This window comes from Zosterops lateralis (assembly GCF_965231275.1).
Source record: "Zosterops lateralis genome assembly, chromosome: 5".
NCBI classification, from domain to species: Eukaryota; Metazoa; Chordata; class Aves; order Passeriformes; family Zosteropidae; genus Zosterops; species Zosterops lateralis.
Window position 1 is genome coordinate 50,598,641 of NC_139766.1, and position 19,013 is coordinate 50,617,653.

Below are 19,013 nucleotides of genomic sequence, written 5' to 3' on the forward strand. Positions count from 1 at the left end.
ATCACAAGAAGCATGGCCAGCAGCTCAAGGGAGGTGATACTCCTGCTCTGCTCTGCTGTGATGAGACCCCACCTGGACTGCTGCATCCAGCTCTGGGGCTCAGAGCATATGAAGCCCATGAACCTGTTTGAGCAAGTCCAGAGGAGGGCATGAAGATGCTCGGGGTGCTGGAGCACTTCTGCAGACAGGCTGGGAGAGCTGGGGCTGTTCAGCCCAGGAAAAGAGAAGGCTCTGGGCAGACTTTACAGCACCTTCCAGTATTTGAAGGGGGCTACAGGAAAGCTGTAGTGGGACTTTTTACAAGGGCAGAGAGTGATGGGACAAGGGGGAGTGGCTTTTAACTGACAGAGAGTGGGTTTAGATTAGATATTAGGAAGATATTCTTCACTTTGAGGATGAGGACTTTTAATTTTTTTTTTTATTATTTTTTTTATTATTTTATTTTTATTTTTATTTACATATTGTGTATAAGTTATAACCCTGTTTGGCACTCTGATGTTCTGGCTTGTGGTGTGCTACTTTAAAAAGCACATTTATTCTTATTTTTCAATCTACAGACCTGGCTGTTGTTCTCAATATTTTCAAGATGGTCACTTACATATTTCAGGCATGGCCCACTAATGCATTACAGTGGGAGCAGAGATAAATCACTGTCCTGTTTTATAATAAGAAACGACAAGAAATTTGTTTCTGATAACAGAAATAAGCATTTACATGCAGTGCTTGAGGGCACTTCTTAAAGATCTTTCTTTGAACAAGCTTTAGCTGTACAAAGTTAATGAAACAGTAGGAAACACACTGGGAAGTTCTCTGCTTCACCCTGCTGTCCTCAGGGAAGATCAGCTCTGACATGCTTGTCTAACCAAGACTTAGAGACCTCCAATGTGATTTGTTCCTGGGCCACCACGATGTTGAAGAAGAGACCATGAAAAAGACAATCTGCACAGAAGCTCGAAAAAAGAACAGGATCCCTGTGTTTCACCACCAGGCGTCATTGCTGTGCTTCAGAAAGCTCTGACTTTCATCACTAAGCTTTGTAAAGTTTCAGGTACTGCCAGAACTACTGCTCAGCAATGCTGGGCAGCAGAATACATCCAAAGGTCTTTCAATCTGTGTAGTAAAGCATTAAAAAGGCAATAAAGAAGGTATGGCTCAAGGAATCTGAAAAGAAGGAAATAGAAAATAGGAAGGGAATACAGCAGAAAGTCAAATTTAGCTGAATGGGCAGACTCTCTGTTAATTTTATGCAGTGCTCAGGTCACAGCAAGATGCCATATGTAATCCTGTTGTTTTGTTCCCACTGAGCCTCAATCCCCTTGGTTCAGATTTCTGAAGTCAGGGACCCCAGCAGTTCATCTGCATCCATGTTGTGACGATTTCCCAACACTACTGCTGCAGGTTACTGTATTTTCCCCCTTGTCTATTTCCTGGATTCAGGTCAATTTGCCTTTGCTTTCGCTTCCACACTCTAAAATTCTAAAAACGACTGCAGAAAAGCATCTGAGTGGAAGAGAGCCTCTCTGGAAAGCCCCATCTCAGAGGCTTTTGGTCACAAAGTTGACAGCACTGGTGGGTTTTGCAGTGCACACTGGCATGCTGCACAGGGGTGTAGCTGTCCAAGGGGATCCACACTGATGGTCATTCCAAAATCCGGTGTGCATGACAAGGCACATCCACTCAGGGCAGTCTTGGGGCAATGTGACTGTCAGCTGCAGGAGTGCAGAATGTGGCATTCCTAAGATCCTTAGAGCTTGAAGATAAGGTCAGGGAAGTTTGAAGAGTTCCAGTGTTTCTTTGATTTAAACAGAACTTTTTACTGCTCAGGCTGTGCTGTAGATCGCACTGAAGATCACAGGTTCACTGCACCATTATTGGTATTGATTCATATTACTCTAAAGTATCCATTTATTCTACAGGAGAGTTTTAAAATAAGCTATCAGTAAGCACACATTCTTCTTGTCATAAGTTATTCTGAAAAGCAGAGACAGATTTCTGTGTGACTTCCAAATCGAAAGCTGAATAAGCTTTGGCCCATCTTTGAAATGTGTACCTTAATTGACTCTCTTCTAAGAAGAGAGCTTTGTTAGCTGGAACAACAGCATCTGACAATCCTAAAGGCAAATAATCAAATGTTTGATTCATATTCATTCCCTTTTGCTGCATTTTTACTTCAAGTAGTGTGAGAAAGATGTGCTTTTTAATTTCTTGTTTGCCTTGTTTGAGTGTGATATTTCCAGAGACATAAAAGGAAGAAAAAGCATTATTTAAAAAAGGAGTGTTCATACTTGATTGAGTACTCTCCTTGGATATTATTTTCCCCTTCTAATACTTGCTCTAAACCCACAAGGTAATTTGCACCTTCCACCTTTAGCTTTTCTTCAGCTTACTAAAATGAATAAGGCATTGTCCCATGAGCAGTTGATTTATTCCCTGTGTGTTTTGGAAAGGTGTTTATTTCTAGATGTCTTTGTTCATGTTCTCACAAAATTGGATGTCATCCCATATGTGGTTAATTCAGCTCCATTGTAGTGTCATGCACATTTGTAAAATCTTCAGATATAATCCCTAAGTTTTTGAAGGGCATAACCTGCCCTGCCAGCTAGTTTTGCTCAGTCTTTGTGCTTCAGTAACAATGAGCACTTGCAGGGTTTTGTATACCCAATCTTTTGGACATGCACTTAAATGTGCAGATGGAAAAAAAATAAGGGATTGGAGTAGTCACAGCTTCTATACTGTGTAGGGTGGGACTTCAGAAATGTTGCTCTTTTGTTCCTATCTTCTACTAACACGTGTGTCCCAGAGCTTTTGTGTTATCAAGTTCTTCAGAAGTGACTCCTAAGAGGGCACACAGTGGGATGAAATTATGGATTTTCAATTTAAACAACCCTTCAGAAGGTTTATTTTCTTAACAGCTAAGTCACTGGCTGAAAGAAAGCTTACCTTGGTAAGCTCAAAAATCAACATGGTAGATAAGGAAAAAGTAACCTATTTTTAAAAATACTTAAGTTTTAGCTAAAGCTAGTATGCATTTTACTATTTGTAGGACAGTATAGTTGTCAGTAAAATCTGTGATGCATTACTGCCATTAAAAGTTTGTGGGTTTTTTTCTGTAAAGAGTTAGGTCACTTTAGCTGTGGTTAAAATAGTCTCCTGTTAAATAGAGCCAGCTTCAGGTCAGAACTAATTTTCCATTAAAAGAAACCTGTTTCAGAAAGCACTACCTCTCTTCACCTGGAGTCAACATCATGCACTTCTTCAGGCAAGCAAGCAATGCAAGGCTGCTCAGCCCTGGCAGGAGTAAGGAGTGAGAAGCAGGCTGTGCTGCCTGTGAAGTGGCAGTAAAGAACCACTTTCCCCTACAGAAAGTAGCCAGAAACTGCAGCTATGGCTACAATCTGCTGAGCATGGTCAATGTTTCATAACATTTGCCCAGGTTATAGTCCCCAAATGAAGGTAATGTGGAGTTGCAAGAACAGGCCTTTGCTCACTGCTTTTATCTTATTTTGTGTGCAAGCTCACCAGCCATTAACACCTCTAGTATGTTCTTTGTCTTCAGCCTCTGACACGCATTTCACTTGAATCTGCTGAGATTAATAAATCACTGGAGAGAGAATATTACTGCATTATGTTCAGTTGGATAAAGTGACATTAAAAAATTATAAAGGAATGTCTCATATTTCCACTGAATTACAGTCTGTCCTGAGTTGGAAGGGACCTGCATCAAAGTCCAACTCCTGCCTCTGCACAGGACAGCCCCAAGAGTCACACCCTGTGCCTGAGAGCACTGTCCAAACCCTTCTTGAAGTCTGTCAGGCTGGTGCTGTGATCACTGCCTTGGGGAGCCTATTCAAGTGCCCCACCACTCTTTGGGGGAAAAACCTTTTCGTAATATTCAACTTAAACCTCCCCTGACACAACATCATGCCATCCCGTTGGATCATGCCACTAGTTACCAGGAAGAGGATGAAAAAAATTTCTTCATAGTGGGCAGTCCTAAAAGTGGAGGGTCTAGGGATCAGCCAAGGATTTTATGGCAAAGGGTTGAGCCAAGAGCCTGTGCAAGCAAGTTGTAAAGGAGTGGCACTGTGGTCTCCCTGCATGCCAGGACCACTGTATGCCCTGAGCTGGAGCCTCACCCTCATTTATCTTCAGGAATTGGGCACAACAAGGCAAATAAAGCAGCTCCTGCAACATGGTTATGCAAGTCGGCTCATGCTTCACTGGAACCCAGTGCAGTCTTTGTTGTTGTCACCTTTTGCCTGAAGACCATGACACCTTTCCCTGCACAGGCTGCAGACAGGGTCCACTGTCTGATCCAGTATTCCCAGCTGGAGAAAAAAAGTCATGGCCTTGATATGCATATAGTTAAAGATATAAGGAAAGTTTTGAGAGGAAAGGAAATGTAAAGGGATATGAGAAATAAACCAATAAGGAAAAGGGATGGGAACTTCAGAAAAGTCATAGAACAGTTAAGGTTGGACAAGACCTCTAAAATCATCAAGTGCAAAAGAAGGGAGGAAAGGAGAAAGATAAACATCAAGGAATAGAGTAGACTAGAAATACTTCATTCTGATACAAGTAATTTTAGGAAGTGTAAATCTCTAGGTCATTCCTCCTGAGAGGACTGGAGAGCTTTGGCTGGAACTCATAATAAAAAAAATGAGATTTTTATGGCCTTTGGAAGAAAGGGCTGAGAGCTCAGGAGGATTACAAGGATGTTATGAGTTTTTGTAGGGAGAAAATTGGAAGGGCCAAAGCCCAACTAGAACTTAATCTGGTTACTGCCACTAAAGACAATAAAAATGTTTCAATAAATACATTAACAGGAGCAGGGCTCCATCATGTGTAATGGTGACTTGGGACGATAAATGCCATCACTCCAAATCTTCACACCTTCCTCCTTCTTCTCCCACTTTGTATACTGAGCATGATGCCATGTGGTCTGGGATAGCCCTTTGGGGATAGTCAGTTTGGGTCACCTGTCCGGGCTGTGTCTCCTCTCAACTTCTCATGCATCCCCAATTTCCTCACCAGTGTGGCCATATGAAATGCCGAAAAGGCCTTGGCTCTGTAAACCATGCTTAGCAAATAACAGAAATATCTCTACATTATCAGCCCTGTGTTCAGCACAAATCCAAAACCCAGTCCCAAACCAGCCACTGAGAAGAAAGATAACTCTGCACCAGCCAAAACCAGCACAGAGGTTCAACACAGCCAAGGGCCAAGTCCTGCCCTTGGTAACAACAACCGCAGGCAGTGCTACAGGAAAAGCTGCCTGGAGGAAAAGATTGGTTGACAGCAGCTGAACATGACGCAGTGTGTGCTCAAGTGGCCAAGAAGGCCAATGGCATCCTGGCCTGGATCAGAAATAGTGCAGCCAGCACAACTAGGGAAGAGACGAATCTCTTCTTGAATTAATTACAGTCATACAGGTAAACATGAGAGACTGCTATACTTAGTAATTACTAGTCAGGCTATATGGAGCATTTTGTTTCTTTTTTATTTGTTTCTGAAGGAAAAATCTTGATTTCAGAATGCTGGGCATAATTTAAAAATAGATGAGGCTTGAAGTCCCTGGAAAAGGCATGCAGTGCTGACTTCAACCCAATCCCTTGCACCAGCATGTAGTGCCAGGAGAAAGCGTGTGTGTTTGCGTGTGAACAGTGATTGGGGCTGTGCTTGTGGGCATGGAGCCAACAGATCAGGCACTCACAAAACAAGCAGGGTGTTGCATGTGGTAAAGAACATTCTGTCGCAGCACTTCTGACTTATTGATTTTTGCTTTCCCATCAGCATGGCTGGCATGTTGTCCTTGCACACAGTGAAGTGAAAGCATTCCAACAGATAAGTGAGTAGCTGGACTGTAAAACTAAGAATTCAGGAGCAGATAGAGCCACAGCCACACAGTCAGTGTATGTTTCTTAAGCAGCTTTCACAATCCCATGTTTTAATGGATGAGCTGGGCTCTTACAAGTGTCACCAAAGTTTATCAGCAAAGCCTTCGGGTTCTCACTGTGTCCCTGCTACTGTGAATTCAAGAGCCGCTCTCTCCGTTTCTCTTTGCACCTACAGTGCCATTGAGAGTGGTGGGTTTGGAGGGCAGCAGCCAGGGAGGTGAAAAAAGGGAAATAGCTTCCAGCCAGGGGTCTTGCTTTTGTCCCATGATGTTGAGGGCAACCACAGGTGGGCTGCAAAAAAAGGTAGGGAAAAGCATGACAAAAGAGTCAGGAAGACGGAAGCACTGAAAGAGTGAGGTTTCATCAGATGAGTGTTTACTCTTATTCTAGCACTTTTTCTGATTAAGGGGTGGGACTCTCAGCTGGGAGGCTTGGCTAGAAGATCAGAGCAGTCCACTTGCAGGAGTACTTTGTATAATCAGTTTCCAGTGTGCTGGAGAGGACTTGTGCTACTGGCAGCCCTGCTGCTCTGGGGGTGACTGAGTTCTTGGTGCAAGAAATCAGCAGCGGCAAGATTCGAAACAGACACACCAGTCAACATGAGCACTGCAGGCAAAGTAAGCAATAGTTTGTATTAGGAAAGTTTCTTTGCTGCAGCTGAGTAATGCATTTTTAAATGTGAATTTTTTGCAGGGACACTGTAAGTCCTTGTGGTATAGCACAGATATATATAGCACAGAAGCTGGTACAGAGGGCTGCTTTTATTTTCAGGGTGCTGTAGTTTCCTAGGAAATAGTTGTTAACTCTTTAAGGCAATAGTTTATTTGAGGCAACAAAAGGTAACAGCACCAGAATAAGAATAACATCCCGTCTGGGTTAGCTAACTGGTTTTAATCTTAGATTGAATAGTTTAAAATATGATAGAATGTACTAAGTGTTTAGATCAATGTATTTATCTGTTCTACCAGTTTCCATTCTGAGATCCTATAGTAGTTTTAAATTTTAGTTTATAATTCTATTAGCTTGTTTTCTAAAAAGAAAATACAGCTAATACTGTGTTAAATTTCAGGGTGAATTGTGTTGGCATTAGGACAGTCATTAAATTTGAATATGCATATAACAAGTCTCAGACTTTAGTTAATAAAGGCCAGAAGTAAATTTCACATGTTTGTCCCTTAACCCAGGGGTTAAGAGACAAACAACTAGAAATGGAAAACAACTGAATGCATGCGCCTTGCTAGAATGCACCTTAAGATAGTTCCAGGATCATTTGCTGTTACTGCCAGCTGTCTTCACTATTCTAAAACCAAAAGAGAAAGAAAAAAAAAATCTCTTTAACTCTGAGTTACTGCAAGTGCAAAATTAATTGTAGCTTACTTGTAGGTAAATTCACCAAGTTCAGTCCTCTACTCAGCATTGGATGCAGCACAGTAAATGAAATGTTGTGATGAAGCTTAACTGCTTTGATATCACTGTATTTATCTTGGAATAACATGAGAATTAACAGTGCAATTTATGTAACCAAGCAGCGTGTCCTGTACAAGGATGTGTTTCTACACCTGTCCTCTCCTGCCACAGTAACTCACATGGCTAGAACCTACGAGCAGAGAAAGAACCATTAAGGCAGTTTGGTCTTAGCAGATGAAGTGGGGGATAGTGTGTTGTTGCTGCATCTGTGGGATCCTGTTGCAATCGGTAAAAGCTCACAGGGACTAAACAGACAGAACAATGCATAATTAACTAATGTCTAATTATAGGGAAGATTTGTTTGTTCTCGGCAATCCACACTTTTTGGCCACCTTTGTTCTCAGGAACACTACAAGTGCTTTGCAAGTCATGAAATCATCACTGGATACCACATAAATATATTAACTGCCTTTTTTAAAAAAAATAAGTTGGTGCCCTTTGAAATGTGACCTTTGACCACACTCGTGAATGTTTCACTAATCACATTTACATAGAAACATTATATTTAAATTTACTGCAAATATCTCTTGAGGCAGTTTTTTCAAAGCATTGTGCCTATCTCACTTCTGTGTCTAGCTGCTGAAAGTCTGCTATTTTATTTCATATGTTTAGTATTTCCTAGTAATTATTTTCTTTGTTACCAGATTTCAGTTTGTGGATAATCAGACATTATTTCTACTTCTACTTCAAAAGCTTCGATACTAAAAATTTGTTTGTTGTTTTCCCCTGTGAATTGCACAGCACACTGGTGTTAAGTTGTCCCAGTCACACAGGATAAATATGCATGTGCTAAACTTCTTGCATCCTGAACTGATTCCCCTCCATTTTCTTCTCAAGATAATGCCACTTGAACACTTGCAGTCAGCAGACTTCACAGAATGACTGAGGACTTTATAATGTGTCACCCAGGAAAATCATATTTCTGGGACTGGGATTGTTTAAAGACCTAAGATGAGATCTTTAAACATGTCCAAGGAGGAACAGCAATTATGGGGACAGAGAGATCCCACTGCTTTTGAATACACTAGGATTGAGCTTGCAGAGAGGAAACCTGTTTGAGAGCCTGGGATGTGTGTGGACAATGCTCTTCTCTTTCCTGAGGGCATTGTTCTCTCAGAGGCAGATGGTCAGAGGAGCCCTAAAGCCTGTCATTACCAGGGCTATGCCTGAAGAGTTAGTGGACAAACTTCAGTCTAGGAGATGAAAAAAATACCGCCTTGGGTAGTTGGGTAGGTAAATCCACCTGAGTTAGATAACCTTTTTCAGAAGGAGGGTACCTTAGCGTGGATAATACTGCACTTAAAGGGACTCTTCAAGATTACCTCTGTGTAGTGCTACATCAGCTTGCACAGGTGACCTTTCAGCCATCACTTCATGGCTGAAGTTGGGCCCTAACAGAATATTTATAAATCTGTACTAGCTCTGAATTCCATTTTTAGCAATTTTGTCAGTTCCCAACAAAGACAGTTCTAGGCAATACAGACTTTATCACAGCCTGATAAGTGACATCATTTAGTGTGCCATCTTCAAGAAGATACAAATACAGAAAGTAATCCAACACAGCAAAAGAAATTGACCAAGGAAGTTAGCAAAGGAGCAGTGAGAATTGTTAAGGTATCCTATTACCTAGGAGACTATTACACATGCAGCTGAAAACTTAATGTGACAGAAATATGAGCAAAGTCAGGTATGATCTTGGGGGGGGGGGGGAGGTGGGGCAATAGGCTTAAGCTGACCTTTTTTGTTGTTTGGTTTTCTTCCCTGTAGTTTCCCTCTTTTCTCCACAAATATGAGCAGGAGTTCCACGTGCAGAATGGATGTCCGTGTGGTGACTTGAAAAGCCAGTGCCATTCCTCCTTTCTTTGCTCTGTTTGCAGGTTATTAAATGCAAGGCAGCAGTGCTGTGGGAAGCCAATAAACCATTCAGTATTGAGGAAGTGGAAGTGGCCCCACCAAAAGAACATGAAGTTCGCATAAAGGTATTAAAAATAAAATTTAAAACAACTCCTTTTACTTGCATTCTATGTTGCTTTTAATCAGAATTAGTTCTATATTTTTTTTAAAACCCAGTCAGAAAACATTCTACTAGAAAGTAGTTACTAATCAGTGAGCTCCTATGGAACCTGTTTAAAGTCCTTAATTTGATAATGAGGTTCTTTAAAAAAAAAAAAAAAGTTTTTCAGGGCTGTATTTTTTATGTACGGACATCTGCTTTTCTAATTGAGAAAAATCAGAATTTTCTGCAGTGTGGAGGAAGATAATTTCTTTTGCTTTGTTTGAATCTGTGCTAGGAAATTGCTCATTATGCCTGGGAGCTTCCTTTTTTACCTGGATGTTTGCCTCAGTGGAATTCAGCGTCCACCTTAATTTTTGAGCAGTTTCAAGTGTTACAGATATGAGGAAAATCCTCCCATGGGGTTGACAAATCCATTTGTCAGAATAAAAGCTGTAAACATACCTGAATATTTCAAAAGAAATAGTGCTGTTGTAGCTGCAAGAAAAGGCAAAATGTCATATAAACCACGATGTAGCTTATTTTTTTAATGTATCAGGTACAAATATTTTAAATATATACATAGTACAATAATAAAATTATTATGTAATTAGCTAGAATATAAAATCATTGTATAATACATCATTTTTATAAAAGATCTATTATATATTGTCATATAGTCTAAATATGATAAACATAAAATATACTCAATATTTCCATGTTTATAAATAATATGTGATGTTTAACATGTATTTACATAATTTTACAATATTTATATACTATTACACACTTTTCAAGTATTTATATATAAATATTAGAAATAATTTAATTTACTCTGTTCTGCCTATATAATTGTGTTGCTAGAACATTGGTTCTACAGAAAATCCATCCAACTCCCTAAAGACCTCAGTACTGCACGGCAAACGTTCACAAAGGAGCTTTTTCCCTGAGGATTAATGACTAATAAATACCATGAAAATCTTCAATCGGACAACTAAATTTGTTTTACCTGTAGATTTATTGTGTGCATATTGGATTTTGGAGAGAAGCAAGTGTCTTCTCCAAATGTAGAATATCATTTCACTTCATGACCTGACATAGTTAAATGCAGAAATATTCTTCTTTCCTGTCAATCAGATCATGGCCACTGGGATCTGCCGCTCTGATGACCATGTGGTATCCGGTGCACTGGTTATGCCTTTTCCAATAATTCTTGGGCATGAAGCAGCTGGTGTTGTGGAGAGTGTTGGGCAAGGAGTGACTTCAGTCAAACCAGGTATGAAACAGCAGTGAAAACAAACCCTGTGCTGCGTTTCCAGACTCCTCAAGTCAAAACCTATTATATTCATGAGTACTTTCACTGCACGGGAAAATATTCCAGTTTCAATTTTTTTCAAGGATATCTCAAAGGATATAAACCTACTGTTTACGCCTTTCTGTGTCTCCAATATTGATTTACTTTCAGAATTTTCTACTCAATTTCTTTTGGCTTCGGCAAAAACATCTGCAGCTTGCTTTCCACCTACTTAGTGCTTTTCCTGTCGTGGGACTAAGAACGTAGAGTCTTTGCTGTTGTTCATATGAAATCAGGCATTAGCTGCATGTTCTCTGAACACAGTTTATACAGCTCACCTTTCTCAAGAATAAGGCAAAGCAAAGCACCAGATTACAAACATAGCAAAGCACCTTTTAATTCTCCTAAAAGCTAAATAATCCATTGATTTCAGTTGACCAGAACTTAAGTCTTACTTCATTTTAAAAGCATCAGGGCACAACTGGGATGCCCACTCTGCTGCAGGATTTGTATGTGGGCAGCACCAGTGCAGGTGAGGCAGCACTGTTCCCTCAGGGCTGGATTGCTCTGAGGACACTCATCTGGACCAGCTGCTCCTCTCCCTACGTTCTCTTTGAACCACAGTGTGTGGATAGTCAGCGAAAGATGACAATTTTCACCCAACTCCTGCAAGATGAGATGGGATTCCTCTACACTTTTATAGGACCAAAAGAGGTCTAACAAGGCCTAAATTATCAAGAGAAAATATGCAGTGAAAATAATCTACGCAGTGAAAATAATCTACACAGAATCACTCAATTTCCAGGCAGTTTGTTATGATACCCAAGTAGCCCACTTTTAACACCTCTGCACTTCCAGTGTCTTTGTCCATACTGATAAGTATGAAGTCTGTCCAAAGCAAGTTGGTGTGTGTAACAAAAAAATTTATTAGAGATTTCTGCTTTAACTCTAAAAAAATATGTATATTGCAAATTTCAGTGACAGCTCTAGCTGCTTTTTTTTCTTATGTCTGGATTCATAAATCTCTCTGTTGCCTAATTCTAGCTGCCCCGTGTTTCCAGGTGAGCTTAAATAACAGGCCTGGACACATATATGCACAAAATCATATTTCTCAGACGTTGCTTAATTTACACCTCCAAGTTCTGAAAAAAAAAGGCTTCAACTTGTGCAACGTTTCTTTAGCAAAATGATTATTAAGCCCATATCACAGTTCTAAGTTAAATCACGGTCGAGGTAGTAGAGGCATTTAATGTTCTGTAGGTATTTTTCATTTTTTGGTGGAAATCAAAAATTTCCCATGACTTTCAATGTGCCAAGGTTTAGCCATATTTTAGAAATGACAAATCATAAACTGATATGTATTAGGAAATACCTGTTTAGAGATTATTAGGTATTTACCATGTATCATTGCTGTGGAAATTGCACAGGAGTAAAAAATTGCACTGAGAAGCTATGTGCTACTTTGTTAATCACATAATTGTGCTAAAGAATTAGAGATGCTGGCTTAGGCTGTGTGTGCCACTGCTTCTCAGCCAAATATTTTACCTGCCTTTACTCAATGTAACAGTAATAGGATTGCTATATAGCAAAGGTGCTCAAAAGGACTAGAAAAACAATGCTTAATTCCCCATTCTTTGTATGCATAGTTTACAGCCCTGTTATCTTGGCACTCCAATCTGCTGTCCTAGTGGATGTCAATTTTTATCTCAGTTTCTTTCCTGAAAGAAGGTGTATTACCACCTTCTTTTTACACAGAAAGTGCAATAAACTGCTGAGTAAGTACTTCAGAAGTGTCAGTAAATAACATGGTTTTGTGACACAAGTCTGACTCAGTTCTGTGGAAAGACACCAGAAACTTTGCATATCAAAATTAGTTATCATAACATTGCCTTAATTATGTCTTTTATATAAAACACAGAGAGATGGTTCATCTTACAAATGCAGCAGAAGAAAATAAAACCTAGTGCATATTTGCCTGGGGATTAAATATATTTGCTTCATGTTTTTACCTGCATGCTTCTTGTTTGCCTTTTTTAATCCTCTGTCATTACTGTTTTATTTCTAGGAGACAAGGTTATTCCACTCTTTGTTCCACAGTGTGGGGAGTGCAAGAGCTGCTTAAACACCAGAGGTAACCTGTGCAGTGAAACTGAGTAAGTTTTCCTGGATTACTTACAACCCTAATTTGATTTGGCTTTATCCAAAACTGCTTACAAACAACAAGTTTCATTTGCCATTTATTTCTGGTCATCTTTCAAACAGCCTTGGTACACGTGCTGGATTAATGCCTGATGGTACCACCAGATTTACTTGTAAAGGAAAAGCAGTTCGTCATTTTCTTGGTACAAGTACCTTCACTGAATACACAGTAGTACATGAATCTGCTGTGGCCAAAATTGATCCTGCTGCTCCTCTGGAAAAAGTTTGTCTAATTGGCTGTGGATTTTCAACTGGCTATGGGGCTGCTCTGCAGACTGCCAAGGTAAATATTGCGGTGGGTGTTTCTGATATTTTTGGTGTCTGTTCAAGATTGTGTAGCCTTCAAGTGGGTTGTCAGCATGGCAGCCAGGAGGTATAGACTGTTTAGTTCAGTGTGGAAAGAAGATACTAGTTCTTTGCCTACTTCAGATTCTGTCTCTAGGGTACTCAGAAGTCTTCAATTCAAAATCCAGTAAAATTGTTTATTACCATCTATACTGTTTTCCCTCATAGCCTTATCACCCCTAGAAAAATGTTACAACAGAGTTCATTTTTTTATTGTAACTGAAGTCTAGGAATACACAGAGGCCTATATAGGCAACACTCACAATTATAGCAATATATGAACGTGAGTTTTATAGCAGGCACTGTCTCCAGTTGAGTGACACTACAGATCTTAACACCACTGGAATATAAAGCATCATAAAAAAAAAGGTGTGTCTAAACCTGAAGCTGAGACATATACTGAAAACCTGGTATCAGAAATGTATTTTAGGGACAATTTCTCTTAGTCACATGTAGCATTATAGCAGTACAGATGGCTACTGCACTAGCAGGTATGCATGTCTCAGTAGGTAATCTCTAAATTGCAAGAAGTGGCTTAAGGGAAATCATGTTGATAACGAGGAAATGTATGGTACCTTCCCTAGCCTGTAACAATATGCCATGTTTACATGGTTATTATAGGTAGAACCAGGCTCCACCTGTGCAGTCTTTGGCCTTGGAGGAGTTGGCCTCTCTGTTGTCATGGGCTGCAAGGTGGCTGGAGCTTCCCGCATCATTGCCGTGGACATCAATAGTGACAAGTTTGCCAAGGCCAAGCAGCTGGGAGCCACTGACTGCATCAACCCTAAAGATTTCAATAAGCCCATCCACGAAGTGCTGATGGAAATGACAGGCGGGGGTGTGGACTACTCCTTCGAGGTCATTGGCCGTACGGATACCATGGTATGCAACTAAAAGATGGGGTGACAGGAGGCATTAGCTCGTTAGCACTCTCTCACCAGGCCACCAAGCACTGAGGTGGAGGAGCTGGGAGCCACTGGCAGAGTACCAAGCTAACTTCTAACCTGTTAAGTCCAGCTATCGGCCACTGAGATGTAGAGACAGAAGCAGACTCAGAAATTTAGGAAAGGGAACTTCACTGTAGTGCCCTGGCCAAACCAGGGTGGTTACATTTCACACAGCCCATTATCTGCTCTCCAAAAATGGCTTACCACTAATAGTTTAGAAAAAATGGGCTAGGATATACTTAAGCAGTGAGAGCAGATACAATGGTGTGAGCAGTGGACAATTTATGTGGTTTCAGTTACAAAAAATGAATTGCAAGCTGAGCTCTGAGAGGAGGAGATGGATTTCAAACTTCTGTGCCCCAAGGACAAATCTTGCCTGACTCTGGGTGTTCCTCTGTTTCTAATGCAGGCTGCAGCCTTAGCCTGTTGCCACTGTAACTATGGAGTCAGTGTGATTGTGGGAGTACCCCCTACAGCACAAAAGATCACTGTGGATCCCATGCTCCTCTTCACTGGTCGCAGCTGGAAAGGCTCTGTCTTTGGAGGTAAGGACTTGGAAAGATGTGATTTAACTGTCTTGCAAAACTTGTAAATCTTCTTGAATGAAACAGGATATATCAGATTGCTTAGGCTGTCTTATTAGAAGTAATTGATGTATTGATGGCTATTTTGCTGACAAAGAAGTTGAAAAAGAATTAATTATATGAACTGTTAGTGAATGACAAGAGAAGGAAGGAAAATACAGAAAGGGAGGAAGGGGGAAGAAAGGGAAGAAGTGACAGAGAAAGAAAGACATAAAAAGGCAGAAAATAGAGAAAAAGAGGGAGGAAAGAAGAAAGAAGAGGGGAAAATGAGAAAAAAGGGAGGGAGAGAAGCAAAAGAGAAAAAGAAAATGGGGGGGGGGAAGGAGGATGGATAAAAATAAAGAGGAGAAAAAATAAGGAGAGAGATAAGAGGAGATAAAGGATAGAAGATAAAGGGGGAAAAAAAGAAAATCATAAAGAGGGAGAGAGGACAGAGGAAGGGGAGAAAAAGAGCAAGTGCAAAAAGGAGAATAAGAGGAATGGAAAGAGAGGGAGATATAGCAGAAGAGATGGAGAGTCAGGACTAAAGGACATCAGAGCTTATACTCAGCTGATTTCCAGAGAGGTCAGACCCCAGTTTAACCCCTGGCCAGCTGCCAACAGTCCGTCTCCATTCTTTCTCGTTTTGGAGCTCCCTCAGCAGTCTCACACTCAGCTAGTTCTAGCTCACTCAAAACAAAGGCCACTGAAAACTTGTTTCCAACAACAGATTTTCTCACTCATAACCAGTTCCTCCCATGTATTCAAAAGACACTTGAATAAAATAGCATAGACCAATCAGGTTCCTCTGGAAGGGTATCCTACTATTGATGACAGCTTTATCTAGTGGTGCTTGTCAGACAAGAGAGACACATCCACCACCCACTCCCCAGTGTTGAGCAGACAATCAAGTTTCAACTTACCAACACGGATGTCAGCACTCTGGCTTTTGTATGAAATGTGATTAAGTTGAAACAGTATTTATTGTGGGGAAAAGTTTGTATTCTGTAAAGACTGACATTTGTACTGGTATTCTGCTGGGTTTGTCATATGTGGAATAGCTGCACTTTGTCCCATGTTTCCTGCTGGCACCCTGTGTTACAAAGGTAAAGCCATGCTGCCACATTTCATCCTATTACTCTGCTACAGAAAGTTTATCTAAAAATTTAAGATGGCCTGGGCTTTATGTATTTTCAGAAGCATTTAATTTCGTTATGCATTTTCTGTGGGGTTTTTTTCAGGCTGGAAGAGTAAAGACGCAGTTCCCAAACTGGTTGCTGACTACATGAAGAAAACGTTTGTTCTGGATCCATTAATAACCCACACACTACCTTGGACAAAGATCAATGAAGGATTTGATCTTCTAAGGACAGGAAAGAGGTAAACATTGTTTTGTTGTAAAGGTTCTGTATAAATAACCTAAAGGAGATGTATAGTAAGACAAAGTCTGACTTCACAGGAGAGAATAGGGAAGGCAGCCCAGCAAGCCCCTTAATCCATCCCAGTGTGTTCCCATGGCTTGCAGCTGGAGTAATAAAGCCAGAAAACCTTCAGCTCTTGAAATGCAGTGGGTCCTTGCAGAGGAACTTTCAGATTCTAGTTTGAGCAGAGACACTGGGTGTCAAAGGGAGAAAAGACTACACAATTGAGGAAGTCTCTTCCCAGTACCCATTGGAAAGAAGCACACAACCAAGTGAACATGGGAGGGCCAAGCTGTAGAGTGCCAAGGGTTAACTACATCATATTCCAAGAAACATTTCAGGATGAGGACCAGGAACACAGAAATAGCCTATTCCTCTTGTGAGTTAGGGAAGAGAGTCACAGTCCAATTGGTCCTAAAGCCACTGGAACTTCAGAGCTTTTAAAAAAGGAAAGTACTTGGTATATATATACACGGCAAACTCAGAATTTAGGTCTTGTTCTTTCCTCAAATATTGTGAAAGTTCAGCTCAGACTGTTTTCATAGGGTATTGAAATTGGAAATACTTTTTGACAGAGACATTTGACAAGATTCACCATAGGATTTGAAAATTGTCCTTGGAGGAAGTAGAAAAAACATTTGTGTATCTTAGTATGTGTAGGGACTACGTTATTTGAAAGTTCTAGATGTTTATAACTTACAAAGTCTGGAGAATTATATTCATGTTTTCTTTTCATTGTCATTTGCTAGCAGTTATTTTAGATATTACTCGCTCTGAATACAAAAAGCAAGTAGCAGAAGAATTTCAGCCCCTGAGGTTTGTTCTCAGGTTCTAACAATACAGCACACACTTCATTTTTTGATTGTCCTTATTTTACATGGGCTATAAATGTTAGTTTTAGTTTTTAGTATAACAAATGGGAAAGTGGTGAGGACAGAAACGCCAGCAGCTTTGCTATGATGCTGACAGTCAGCCTGAAGATGGAGGCATGTTGCAGCTGATCATTTTTACAGAGTATAATACTTCAGTGTTACAGTGCAGAATAAGCTGTACCAGTTACCCTGTAAGCGGAAACGTGTCTAAGCCCCTCTCTGAGGAACTTCTCAGGCTGTAGCTGGTAATTAATTACCAGGAGCTCTGGGCTTCATCAGTGAAGGCTTTGCAGTCTTCTGTGAATTCTGTTCTCTACATCTGCAGCAAAGTTTGGGCATCTGCTATCATTTTGCTGCAAGCTGGGGTGGGGGCAGGCAGGGAGAGAGTAACTGTTTGACAGCAATGGCACAGATTATCAGAGGAAACAGCAGTGCTCTGCTGATGTCAGCCCAGGGGATTTTCTAGTCACTAACTTGTCATTTTGTATTGCAGCATCCGCTGTGTCCTGACATTTTAGGATTCCCAGATGTTAAGCAGCAGGTGGCTCAGCATCAGTATGAACTTCACCATCCTCCAATAGAACTTATATGAAATGCTAACCAAGACATTTCTGAAAGATATACTACTACCCTTGAATAAAAGGATCAAGCTCAAACCCCATATTTCAAGCAGAGAAATTATAAATAAAACCATCTTTTTCCTTCTACCTCTTTCTCCTCATTCTTGTTTTTAATCCTTTATATTGTGCTGCAATTTTTTTAATAGCCAGTTATTATTATGGTCCTGAATTACAGGACTTGCCCCTGTCACAAGTGTTATAAAAACATCTGCTGGAATTTTAAAAATTACTTATAATATGCCATCTTTTAATAAAATAAAAAGGAAGGAAACTGTTTCTTTAGGCTTCCATAACACTGCAAGCTTAAGAAATTTGTACATGCAGTTCAGCATAGTAAAACTGTAGGTTAGAACTGTGAATCCATCCTGAATGACTGTATTATTCCAGTGCCTAATATGCAAGGAATGATACAGCAGAAATTAAAATTTATGCTCACCATGTGTTTGAATTAAAAATTTAAGTAAATCATAAACTTAGGTACTAGAGAATGTCTCACCATTCAGTATTTTACCAGATTAACACTCCCAAACATTTTATGTAAAACTGATGTGTTGCTGTTCTGTGTTGTGGTTTGTATTTGGTGTTTTGGGTTTGTTTTTTTTTTACCTTTATCCCTCTTTCTTGGGAAAGTTGCCTCTTTCTTGTTTTAGGTTGATCGGTGTGGTTTTAGACCATTGGCCAAGTTATACAAGTGTCTCTCACGTTTGGGAAGCAGTGTGAAGAAATAAGAATATGCATCAGGTATTGTTTTTTGCTTCCATCATATAAAGGGGAGGCTTCTTAATTTCATAAGTATGAATACAGAATAAATGGGAAGAAACAGGTGACTGGTAACAGTTTGCAACAACTCAAACATAAAGCATCTTACTGTTTTCTGAATTTGCAATGTGAAATCAGGGAAAGAGGCTATTTCTATCTTGGTAAATATGATCAACATTGACATATTTTTATCATGGACTAATCAGAGCTCGCAGACATGCACATGCATGGCAGCTGGGTAGAAGAGCCTGTGAAACAAGGGGACTGTGCTACTGATGACTCACCTGTTTGTATCAGCAGAAAGAGTCTTCGAGTGGCCCAGCTAGTTTAATGATACGAGGACAAGAGATTACAGTTTAACAGATGAAGATCTTTAAACATGTCTACAAACTAAACTTATACAACAACTGAGAGCTGAACTTCAGCCAAATTTACACAAAAATTGAGAGCTGAACTTCACTTGTCAGTGTAAAAGAGCTAAAGTACAATAAACCTCACTTCTATCCTCTTCAGGATAATGCAAAACCCATTTTTGTGGTTGTCATCTGCCAAGCATATAGTAAATGCCAGCTGTTAGTATCTTTAGTAGGATAGTTGCTGGAGTCCAAAATAATAAATCTATTAAATCATTCTTAT

General features: G+C 40.1%; 1 protein-coding gene across 1 annotated transcript; it reads left to right on the forward strand.

The window, feature by feature from the left end:
* The first annotated feature begins 6,335 nt into the window (after positions 1-6,335).
* LOC310910024 (alcohol dehydrogenase 1) lies at positions 6,336-18,813 on the forward strand. Its single transcript, XM_083862433.1, has 9 exons — positions 6,336-6,514; positions 9,242-9,343; positions 10,495-10,633; positions 12,717-12,804; positions 12,914-13,133; positions 13,817-14,077; positions 14,552-14,687; positions 15,947-16,085; positions 17,492-18,813. The coding sequence occupies exons 1-9, from the start codon at positions 6,497-6,499 to the stop codon at positions 17,514-17,516; spliced, it is 1,128 nt and encodes a 375-aa protein (XP_083718559.1). The 5' UTR covers positions 6,336-6,496; the 3' UTR covers positions 17,517-18,813.
* The last annotated feature ends 200 nt before the right edge of the window (positions 18,814-19,013 follow it).